The following is a 13,037-nucleotide window of genomic DNA, read 5'->3' on the forward strand; positions in this document are numbered from 1 at the left end:
TTTTTTTATTTTTCTTTAATTTCAGGGAGAAGCTAAGGAACTTTCATGATCTTGTTAAATTTGGCTATAGCATTACTTAAATATATTGGTGGTTGGAGGAGTTTTAATTATACTGCCTATAAAATATCAAGCAAATCTTTGAATTTTAGGACTCTTAGACTCTTTACAAAAACTTTAACACCACTGGTGTCTGAAGCCTTTTTGGGCCTTATTGCCATTTGAGGGGGCCTTTCCCCCATGCAATGTGGTTTCTATTACAAGACACCGCTTTGCTCCGGGGAGCCGTAGCTTGCGTTGAATTGCAAGACGCCATATTGACTCAACTAATAGGACACCAAGTTGAAGGCGCAGTTTACAGGATAGCTTCACACGCTTGGTGTCCTCTAACAGATAGCCCTAAATGTGACACATAAAATACCGCTTTCAAGGTAGAATAAATAGTAGTCTGCATTTTGTCATTTGTCACGTTTACAACAAGATGGCATTTTATTTGACATGTATTGAACATCCAATGTTGCATTTCATCGCGACTTCAGTTCCGACGTGTCAGTACCTGCTCCGGGAAAATGTTATATATTTAAATAGAAAGTGATATCCAACAAGGCAATGAGCAATAACCTCTGTGCAGACGCACACAGTCTATAGCTGGTAAGAAGTATGACATGGTGCTTGATATTTGTTTTTATCAAGGATGGATGGGGGTTAATGTGAAAAAGTAGTGTAAAGAGACAAATAAAAAGCGTAGCCTTTTTACATTAGTCTGTTGCACTTAGCACGTGTATTTACATAGCCAAATTTAGACGTAATCTGGACAATTTCCCATAGCAAACCTAAGAGTTACCCTCGCACCCCCAATCCAATCTCTCTCTCTCTCTCTCTCTCTCTCTCTCTCTCTCTCTCTCAAACACACAGACATACACGCACAAGTAAACCCAGCCTTCAGCAGTTTGAGACAGCATGACTCCACTGTCAGATTGAACAGACAGATTTGTCCGTTAATCATGAATAACACAACATAGAAAGCCTTTTGATTTCAAATTCATAAATTATAATTTAATACCAAGAACAAATTTACAGCAGAATGCTTGTTTACAATAAGCTAACACAAACAAACAAGAATTGTTTTCAACTATAAACTTCCACACACACTCACGTATATCACTTGCAATTAATAATAATCAATAATAATAAAAAAGTATCTATACGTTATCAATACCCTGCAGTAATATATTTTATATATTTATATAAAAACGTGGGTCAGTTTAAACTGTTCATAATTACAATCATGTATCATTCACTGGTCCATATGTGGCAGAGAACAGCCCAAAATAACTGTTCAATCAACTACACAATATGATCCCTTTTTATCCAATCACAACATGGTGTCTTGTGTGTTGAAGAAAAGCCTCAAAACAAGGACGAAATTGCAAGCTTTCACACATACACACACAAGGCATCTGTTACAGACCGAAAAGGAGCAGAACACCAAGTCAAAATAGCCACCCCTTTCCAAACCAGCTCACCCTGTTAAGTGTCAACCTATCGTCGAACTTTTTTTTCCTTTTTGTCGTTTTAAATACAAGGGCTAGTGTACTGAATGCACAGATTATATCTATACAGTCAAAAACATTTACATTTATATATATATATATATCAAAGGTAAAATAGGTTAGCGACCTGTGGCCATGCATTCACAGTCTAAATACATGAAAAAGAAAGAAAAAAAAACATTTCTCTTAATATGTATGTACATTACAAACAGATCTTTCAGTGCTACTAGCTAAGTCTGTCACTCATTTGAAGACATTTGTATTACCGAAAAAATTGGCAACCACAGTTTTATTCTTAATCACATATACGCTGTATAAAGAAAAGTCCTTGAAATGAATTGACCTATATTTACAAGAATACTGCCTCTACTTGTTTTTTCCCTCAAGTGAAATGAACAATTATAAGACTTACTTTGTAAATTTTAAGCGTGTTCCCCATGGTGTATAGACTTCAGTAACCGTTAATAACACATTTGCGCTGTACAGGCACTTTAATGCTTTAAGTGTTGAGGGGTATTTTTTAGGGACGTCTTATTAATACTGCTGCTTTATCATTATAAGAATGATGACCCATCATTTCCCCACGTTCACAAATACAGTTTACTGAGGCTAAACACTTGAGCGAAAATTCGCTTGGGCGCAACCTTAGGTAAGCGTCTGTAATACATTTGAAAATTTTAAGTGGGAGGGTTTCTTTAACTGTAAAATCAAATACTTTGCTATACTTTTTGCATTACAACCCGACGATCATCCTCCAAAATCCAAATATAAAAAATGGAAGCAGGTCGTAACTCTCAAAAACCGATAAGATGACATTTTGCAAACACTGGTGTGGCGCACATAAGTAAATGGCAGTTTTTTTTGCAGAGTTGAGTATTGCTTCTGCATCCATTTTGAGAAATATTTATTTTTTGGGGGGATGTCTTATCAGGTAGAATGGTGGCATGAAACGTAACACACTGGCACAATAATAGTGCTCTGGCATTTTGTGGATATAGGTTCGAGTCGATTATGAAAATAATATCCACTCTTGTTCATTGAGGGACATGAATAGAGTAAGTGCGCTTGCAGCATTAAGCATAGGCTATATTGCTGTGGATTTAGTTTTAATTCTCGAATTTTCGAAGAACGTCTTTACATTACTGAACTGTTTAGAAGTCATGGTTATTAGAAAAAAAAATAAAAATAAAAAATAAACAACAACTGCATACTACAGAATCACATAGGCCGGTTTGGAACCAGAAAGGAGGAACAAAAGTTACAAAAACAGCTATAGATACATGGACACAGGACAATATAGCAATTTGGAAAAAAGAACGTTTTTCTTCTTTTCTTAATCTTTCCAAATTGTCGCTTAAATGCACTTTGTAGTTTTGCTGTTGATGAGAGGATTATAAAAATCCTGTTTTTCTTACGTCTTGTATTAATTTTAGTGGGTTATTCATGTCTTCATTTTTGTATTTATTTATTTTTTTTTTACAAAAAAAAAAAACCCAACAACAAACAAACAAACAAACAAACAAAAAAAAAACATTATAACAAACTGTTCAGAATGACACTGGGAGCAATCTCTGGATTTCGAGGCTTCACTGAATGTCTCAATTTTAAAATTCACAGTCATTGTATGAAAGTCTTTCTTCGTGAAAGTAAACTCTTGTAACAGCCGTTTCCTTCTACAAAAGAAGCGCTAACTATTGTAGTCACAGCCCCTTTGATCATTCCTTCTGCCTACTGAATCGACATATAAGGCCAGTTAAAACTGCTCCCCGACAGCAACATATCCCTGATGAGGGTTTCAATTGGGGTTTTACCTACCAATCGGACGAAAAATAATTGCTCTATGACCGAAGACGAGACTGTACGGAGAGAGGGCAAGCGCAGTAATAACTTCCCAAATCGAGTTGGCTGGTTGGGATACTGGCTCCGAACGTACTCCTCCAAAGCGCACTGGGACTTTTCTTGCAAACTTTCCACATGGGCCACATCTGACAGGCCACACGCATCTATAAGAAAAGGAGAGATAATCAAATGTTTGTTATATTAACAGTACACCTCGACAACCAATTTAAAAAACGGCAAGCCACACAACATTACCACATACTATTTTAAGTTCGCTATAACGTCAATATACACATTGCAACTAACACAAAACAGTTTCTGTAAAACGATAGGCTACGTGCCATACGACACAACATAACGTTCTAATTCTAACACCCTAAGAGACAATTTACAATATTAAGTTTTGCTGCATGTATTTTATACAAAAGAGCTAATGGGATGAATGTTGCTGTGTTCGAGTTTCAAATAGTTTTAAACCTTTTGAATCTTGATGCATGTAATCACCATAAAATAACAATTTGGTAGCTTGTGGGCAATAACATTAAAAAAAATGAAATGCAGAAGAGGAATTTAAATACAACCATGTTAAACCAAAAGACGAAGTGGACGTGCAATAATGCTGTGTATTTTCCCCACCACATCATTACTAAACTACACACTCTTTTGCTATAAACTTGTAGATCATGTCGGGAAAATGTTTATAAGAACGACAATAAACTCTAAGAGCAACCTATCTACAAGAGATGGAATAAGACTTTAAATCAGTAAGGCGATTGCAAAAGGGTGCCCTACATGACAAACGTTTAAAAATAGCGTGTTAACAACATCTCCATTTATATCCTATTTTAGATTTTGATTGATTTGAAAAAAATATATTTTATTATTGTGTGTAATAATATTTGCAAAATCAACAAACAGCGTATTTGCATTTTTATGCTACATGTATTATGCTAATAGTACATATTTTCAAGTCATACATTTCCGAGAGAATATATTCACTATATGAAGTTTTTAAATCTGTAAAACTTTTTGCTTTAGCTTTGTGATACACAAATAAAGAAAGGAAGTCAGGGTCATGACCCATTTCTGGAACGAGTCCAGCATGTGTCTTGGATCCCTAGATCATCCTAACAAAACAAGGAAGAACTGTGAGCTTTAAACAACGCACAGTAATGTATCGTTGCCTCTTCTTCAATAAAGCACAACAATACTATACATAGGCGTTTATCGCAACTTAAAAATGTCCATTAAACTAAAACTATCGGCTAAAGTGAAAAGCTGGGCTGTGATGTGTGAAAACGGAGCATTAGGCCTTTCTTCCCTTTCCTGCAGCCTCACCCCCTCCCTTCGAGCATGACATCCTTAATATCTGTCATTGCAAATAAATACAAATAATTGATTGCCCTTCAAGATCATATTATGCTGATGCATTGTGAAACTACAAGAAAAGTGTATAAAGCAACAATTTAGATGTTGTTTTGATAGTGCACATTTTCTTTCATGATTTGTATTTTATTGTTTTTCTTAAATTAAGAATGGGTAATAAAGTTATATCTTTAATTATTTTTTAAATTCGTATAAATTAATATTTTTTACATATTGGCTGTCAACACTATTTATGTTACAGTTTAATTCGTAACGGGACGTAAATGTTTAAATATTTTTAGCGATAATCGGAAAAGATGTTTTATGGAAGATCGTCGATGCTTTAAAAAAACACATTCTTAATTATAACAAATCCATAATTTTATTCAAAATGAAAATTTCATTAGAAAGCTTTGTAAAATATTTACACTTACGTGTCTATTATGACGTGATATTTTAAAGCTTACATATTAATAAGATAAAACTGGCACACCTTTCTTTTTTTTTTAAAATAAAACATTTATTAAAATACTACGGTGTTCTTTTTTGTGCAAACACTGCAATATAAAATATATTATCAAAAACAGATGTTATTAAATATGAAAACTTACCTGAAGTGAATAAAACGATGGCCTTTAAACAACTGTATTCAGCAGAGTCAACGTGCAAAGCTTTGAGCTTTTCTACTTGTTCTTGGAAGATCCTAATGTGGTCCATAAAGGCGACCACTCTGTCCGCAGACATGGGGGAGGCATGGAGCCCAGCCGCCGCCAGAAGTGGAGCCACATGGAGAGGCATGGAGCATTGAGCAGCGTTAAGCACAAACAACTCACTCCAGGTCAACCTCAAAAGGGCAACCTGGTCGGTGATTTGGAGGTCTGGGAAGAAGGGAATATTCCTGGCCCACTCTACCGCACTAAACAGCATCCTGGCTGCCAGTTCACAAATGTTCTCGATGCCCATGATGTTGTTGGGCTGCATGCATTGACTGCCATACCGAGAAGTTGGGTAGGGCTCCGCTCGTAGTAGTAGAGAGATATATCCGGATAAGTAGGAATGGCAGTGCAGTGGGTCCCCATTTGTCAAGGCGAACTGACCATGGTGTGGCTGTGTGGGTGGCATTCGTCCCCTTTGCACGGCTGCAGTAAAAAGAGAAACTGTAGATATTGATGCTTGAATTCTACAACAAAAAACACATAACTTGACCTTCTTTCTACTTTACTTGGCATGTTGTTAGCACACAGTTTGCTAGGTAGCTGCTACAACAATTGCATTCATATATGTCACTTGACATGTGCAGAACTTTTAACCTTTCAGAGTGACATCCATAGTTGTACTGTTTAGTGAAATATATATATATATATATATATATATATATATATATATATATATATATATATATATATATATATATATATATAAACATGTATATAAACAACCTAGTTTACTGAAATGCACATAAAATGTTCTGCACCATACACTACACAAAATAATTTTAGCCAAATTATATGATTTACTTAATAAAGCAAATAAATAAATAAAATACATATTGGCAAATGTTTCACATTTTAGCCTGCTTTGTGTTTTTGAGACAACATGAGTCTAGTAAATACATACACAAAGAAAGACATGAATGCTAACCCTTAACCTATTTAGCTAGCGACAGAGTCAGTTCAGCTGTCTGTTGAGAATTTGCGAGCGAACTGGGTGTCTGGCGGAACGTTTATTGAAATAAATCAATAAAAAAGCCCAACAGTGAATATTCTCTAGTTTTCGAGCAAAAGCGAGAGATGTAGATTGTGGTCGATCTGGAGTCCCTAGCTTAGTGTGTGTGTATGTGAGCGCGCGTGTGTGTATATGTGATTTTGACGCTGCTTCTCCATACTCCCTCGCCATAACCGCACGGCATATCTGCAGTGATATTAAAAATAAAGACAAATACCCATGTTTTCGTCGCCTAATAAAAGCAATGGTTAGTTTAAAGCTGCGAACATGTGCAATGCGAAATAGTCGCTAAGGAGAGGGTGTTCTTTATTCGAGCATTAAGGGCGCCGTGATAACGCTCAGTCTCGAGCGCTATAGGCGGTTCCTTCGCATGCTGTGGACGGGCAGATTGAGAGAGAGGAGTCGGGGATAAAATACAGGAAGAAGCATGCGCGATTAAGTCAGGCTAAATACAGAAGACAAAGACAAAGACAGCAGTAAAACAACAAAAATCCGAATACCTTCCCGTCTCATGCCAACTTTGAGGCATTTTTTGAGGCGGCAGTACTGACACTGATTGCGATGGTGCTGGTCAATGGGACAATTCCTGTTGGCACGGCATGTGTAAGTGAGGTTCCTTCGTACGCTCCGTTTGAAAAAGCTTTTGCACCCCTCGCAAGTGAACTGGCCATAGTGTTTACCGCTGGATTTGTCCCCGCAAACCACGCACTCTATATGCTGTGGCTGCTGCTTTTCCGACTGGCTCTGCGTCGTCTGGTTCGTCGGGGTTGACTGTGTGTTGTTATTGTTGTTCGGGGGTCCTTGAACGGGTGTCTGAGGGGTCGGAGGGGCAACCTGAGAGGCCGTCAGACCCAGCTGGCCTGGTTGAGGGGTCGGAAGGGATAGTCCTCCTTGGGTTTGCGATGAGAGGGTGCCATGGGTCTCGGCCACATCGTCCTGGGAGCCTCTCCACACTACCATTGCCATATCTATCAGTCAACGTTAAAAAAACTTTTTGTTCCCCGTTTTTGGTTTCGGAATGCTTTGTTTCAAAAAATAATATCGCAGCACGGTGCCTCTATCACTTAGGAGGGTAAAATAAATAATTCAGGATCGGCACGGTCGGTTAGAGTCTGAATGTCCGTTCAAAGTTGCGCACCGACGAGAAACAGTAGTCTATTTCTTGACTGAAATAGCGTTACCTGGCATGTGGTTAAAATTGAAGCAAGCCGAATAGCAGCCTTGCTCTTAGAGGCCAAGTCCAGGGGCACTTGCAGTCATCCATCCAGTAAACCCATCAAGGAAAAAAAATGGAAAATAAACACTGCGGAAGAAGATACGAACAGAGCAGGACGAACAAGTTCACGCGTGGAGCGATGTTCGGACGCACAGAGACACGCAGCTTTCAAAGATACTTGCGACACAAGAGAAGTTCCAGCGTAAAGTCTTGTAGAAAACCAACAACTGGCAAAAAATATTGCCGCTTCTTCCTTTTCTTCAGATGAGGTAGCGCTAGCAGCCGCGCGCAGTTGCAGCCTGTGCTCGAGTCAAATATGAAGTCAACTCTCCGGCAAGCAGGACCGATAATAAAACAAAAAGATCACAACCTATAGAACCTCCTTCATGCGCGTAAAAATAATAAGAGAGAGAACAGAGAATCAAAGTGATCAAATATGTTAAAAAGGGGGAGGTTAGGAAGTGACTGCGATTTGTAGGCGCTGGGCTGGCAGAATGCTTTCTCTCTGATCAGCTCACTGAGCTCTCTATATAGTGAACTTTGACACGACTGCTGCAACTTAGCACACGTTACCATGGAGATGAGTTGCCATATATGGAAAGTGACTGTGTTTGACTGGTCAGAGCTCACGGACCTCCCCCTGAACCCTATTGGCTAGTCGGCACTTGTGCTACTTGGTTCTTTGCCAAAGCCAGGAATAAGGGTCGAGGAGCCGCTTGGTCCTAAAGAGAGAAGCACACAGTTCCGTGGAAAAATGATCGCAATACATGCAGTCATATTTTTTATTTGTTTCAAATAAAATACACGTTTGACGTATATTTTATCACCGTTTCCACACTCCAGAGATCCATTTATTTTTAAAAATAAATGTTATAAAAATGTAAGTAAATCTATATTAAATTATAGGCTACAGTCCCTCTAATCTGACCACAAAACGATAAGAAATATATGTCCGTGATAGTGATATTACTGTCATTCAAAATTTATTTATTTTTTGTTCTTGCCACTTGCCTTGCACACCATTCACTCTATAGACTGACCGCAACGTGTGTGATTTGGTCAGTTCCATTAATCCATTAATCCGCATTAACGCCTCGTTATAAATCATGAAACTGCATATCATTCATCAAGTCAATATTGCACCGACAAATACATTTAAAACAGAGAGCGTTCACGAGGGAACAAGCAACATACGCGAGAGACTATTGATGTAAGTTCGAGCACTTTACACTGTAATCAAGATATATGTCAAAGACGCGCAAGATGCTACTTTGTAAGCAATACAGGAGAAAAGCTTGTTAAATGAATAATATTAAAAATACTAAATACAGGGTGCATATATATATATATATATATATATATATATATATATATATATATATATATATATATATATATATATATATATATATAAATAAATATAGAATTGCTTTATTTTGTCATAAATTTGAGCATTCACATACTTATTTATATAGGGCCTGTATTCATTAAATTAGTCTAAATGAGCTATAAAACTTTCGTAGGCTAATACTTATGCATTAGTCTTATGTTTAAATCGACTGTCTTTAGTGCATGTACACAAAAAAAAGATAACTGATTAGGCTACTACTGACGCCGTATACCGTTATCAGCACAATTTAATATATTGTTTGCAAAAGCAGAATCAATTTATATTAATGTAACTTTCGTACACATGACGAGTGTGCCCATAAAAATAATAGTCACCTGAAAAATATTTTGGTTGACAACTTTGATTGCATTGCAAAGATTTAGAGGTAGCCTAAAAACGAAGGTCAAACAGTTCTTAGCTATTTATATATAAATGGTGCATTCAACGTTTTCTTATAGATTTTAGGATTACTATGTTTTTAGGGCCTTGGAATACCACGTATATACCTTACAAAATAATTTAATAAATTATTCCACGAAATTCTTGCATGGATCACATGGATATAAGGAAACCCTCAATACATTCGAAAAACGCCTAAACATAAGATAAATGACGCTCAGCGAAAAAACAAGAAGCCCAGAAGTCTTATGTTAATTGACATAGATGTTAGCTGGGAGCCTCGGGGTGGTCAAATAAGGTGTCTCCCTTCTCGCTCCTCGGGTTATAAGTCAGAGCACATTTTTAAAGCTCGCTTGTTGAAGTCTACTTTCTGTATCACCATGGGTTGTCGGAGTTGGGTCCACTGAAAAATGTACAGTGCTAAATCACAGCATATGCTGCCTCGGAGGAAAAATGCAGAAGAGACTGGACGTACAGCAGTATATGGGCGCCTCCTAGCGTTTGGATTATTTCTGCCTGGAATCGCTCTTTAAGGTGGAAGAGCCATCTTAAATGGAAACTACATCGGTCGCTCGCCTCTCACATACACCAAAGTAACATGCGCCTATTTTAATCTGATTAATGCTTTTGAGATTTCCTTCTAATTGACTTGGACGTTGCAGAGGTGCGTTTGTAGGTCTACGCTACACATTTTCTCCGGAGTGTTTTTTCACGCACGGGAATATTACAGCGTTTCGGTTAATTTTGCTCAGTTTATTGAAACGATCAAAACTGAACACCGTGCCTCATCACCGACCATTCAAAAGCCAGTGAACAACACAGCCGAAAGCAATCCAGCAGAAGTAAATTATATCGAACCAATGCAAAGTGGATTTTACCCCAAGACCAAGGTAAGTGATAATATTTTCACACTTTAACTTGCGAAGCCACTTACGTTTTCTTCCCTTTTCAAAGCAAGATTAGGACGAGCAAAGACGCACAGACAGACATGCATGCAATACACCAGCATCGATTATGAACTGACAGCAAAATGATTAACAAAATTATTAACAGATATCAAAAATAAAGAAAAAAATGCGTAAAAACTCTTGCGATGATAAAATAATAAATGGAGAAAGTGTTCTGCTCAAGGATGCTGTAGATATGTGATATAATGACTTAAACATAATTTTAATCAACAGTTAGGCTATATATTGCAAATGAATTCACAGCACACAACAATCCGGCTCACTTTAACATGCATATGTACATGTTAAGTAAAACTGACTCCCAACAATTATAGCCCAAACATACCAAATGCATATGATGTTGATTCGTCTTCCCCGTGATGCATCCTCTCCTATATGAAAATATATTTAGTCTTCTCTTTCTGTGCAAATAAAGGCTTTGAATGGAAGTGGAATCAGCGTTTCCTTTTCCACGGAATTATACACAAAATACGGCTCTCTGTTTATTTGAATGATTAGTAAAACTTCGGGGAGGGAAAAAACACAAACCGACAAGTAAAATCGGTCAAACTTTCCTGCGACGCTTGAATCACATGTTAATATTTAGCCTACATATCCTGATAGACGGATAATCGTGTTGATGACTTTGAAGACAATTTTAATATTATTATTACTGTTATTATATTTTTTGAAAAGAAAAGTAAGAAGATGCTCCTTTTCGTCTTTTTCTTTTCCACCGAAGGTAAAAAACCTCCTCAGTGCAGCTGCTTTGTGTGGGCTGTGTGATTGCTGGAGGGAGGGGGTAAAGTCAGGAGAGACACCTGTCTGTTTATGTGCAAACTAGTAACAGTGATATGCCTTTGTCGCTTTTTTTCAATTGTTAAGTAGAAAGTGAGGACTTTATTAGATTGATGAATTTCGATAATTGACGCTATAAACATTTACCCTTATGTAAAGTTTGTTTTAAATTCATCAATAAGTTCACTAGGAGACAATTTTAAGTCTATAAGAACACAGATGAGAATATATTTTTTATAAGAATTTGATACTTAGACCACTAAAAGCGCTTTAGAAAACAACACCATAGTCGGCAGACCGTCAATAAACTATACTGCATTCACGAGTGACGTCAAATTGCCATAGAGCAGACAATTATGGTTGAAGTAAAGTGATTCAGTCAATGCATGATAGGTTTAAGAGCTGATCTGTGTACGCAGAGCGCTTCAATCTTCTATTCTGCTATTTCAACTATGACTATACACAATAGAGGCATGGTTCAGGAATAAGTAACTGGTAATAAATGTAAATATGAGCTAAATAAACAATGCCACAGCTACATTTACAACCATTCAATAGATATTCAAACTGACAATAAATAAACAAACAAACAAATAAATAAATAAACAAATAAAGCGCCAGAATTCATTTATCAGTTTACCAGCGCCATACCAGCAGCATATTCCAACGCAAGTGAAAGTAAATTATATTAACACAAAGGCCTCAAACATGATAGTTTAAAAGAAGCCAATTAAACGAAGGACTTTCAATTAAAACACCAAAAACAACGTTTTATTCAAACGTTTATTTTTATGGCATTTGAAAGAACTCAAAATAAAAGCAACCCCCACTATAGAAACCAAGTACAATTGAGTCATTTTGCGTATACGTATATATATGTATGCGTGTGGTTGTGCAAAAGTAACTTGATGTTGATCAGTAAAGTGCAACCAAAGTCGTCCTGGTGCATTTATCATCGTAAATCGCAGAGCACAAGAAAGAGTCCTCACACACAGAGCTCAGCAAGCGTCCACACACACAATAGCGCTCCCCCATCGGGACCTCCATCGATTAGGACGAGACACTACACTAAATATTTACTGATCACACACAAATAGCAGGATCTTTAACGATTTTCCATGGCTGAGATGCGAAGAAAGGGGGTAAATCTCTTTATTATTGTTTGTAAAGTAAAGTACGCACGCCGGGACACGAGTGTGTAAGATGTGAATCCCGAGTTATAAGCGAATAAATCGATAGACATTGAATAAGCAAAGCCGAATATCCAAACCGCAACGAATCTGCCAGTCGTCAGATATTAAACCAGACGCTTAAACCATAAAAGAAAAGGCTAATCTCTGTTTGATTAATAAAAACATTAAATATAATACTAAAAAAAAAATATTTTCCACGAAATATTTTCCACTTTGCTTTTTATTTTACTGAACACACTCACAGTTCATTTAGTGTTCTCATGTTAAGTCGTAGACATGACAGTAATTCTCAAAAGCGCAGGTTTAGGCGCAGGTGTCTATTGCGCTTTGATAGGTTGGAAGAGGAAAGTTCACCCTAATCTTATCGCTGCCTCCACCGTATCCTTCAAGCATGAGATAGAGGGAATCTGACCCTCGGGTCACCGAGATCCCGGCCTGATTAACCCTTGCGGACCCAGTATGGAGCAAAGGTTAACCAGGCTAATCAACACGAGACTGATTAAAGCGGATGATCAGAAGTCTGAAATACAAAAACACAATTTACCCTTTGAAATATAAATTTACTAGCAATGACAACAAAACAAAATAAATAAATAAAATAAATAAAAACGCATC

General features: G+C 37.2%; 1 protein-coding gene across 3 annotated transcripts; it reads right to left on the minus strand.

Moving 5' to 3' along the window:
* Positions 1-1,025: 1,025 nt before the first annotated feature.
* On the minus strand, positions 1,026-11,175 carry nr2f2 (nuclear receptor subfamily 2, group F, member 2). Of its 3 annotated transcripts, none has more exons than XM_087291524.1 (3): positions 10,778-11,175; positions 5,366-5,893; positions 1,026-3,553 (listed from the first exon to the last, which is right to left on the minus strand). In XM_087291524.1, the coding sequence occupies exons 1-3, from the start codon at positions 10,815-10,817 to the stop codon at positions 3,279-3,281; spliced, it is 843 nt and encodes a 280-aa protein (XP_087147650.1). In that variant the 5' UTR covers positions 10,818-11,175; the 3' UTR covers positions 1,026-3,278.
* Between the last annotated feature and the right edge of the window lie 1,862 nt (positions 11,176-13,037).

The sequence above is a fragment of the Danio rerio genome, chromosome 18, assembly GCF_052040795.2.
Source record: "Danio rerio strain M-AB ecotype USA chromosome 18, GRCz13ab, whole genome shotgun sequence".
NCBI lineage: Eukaryota > Metazoa > Chordata > Actinopteri > Cypriniformes > Danionidae > Danio > Danio rerio.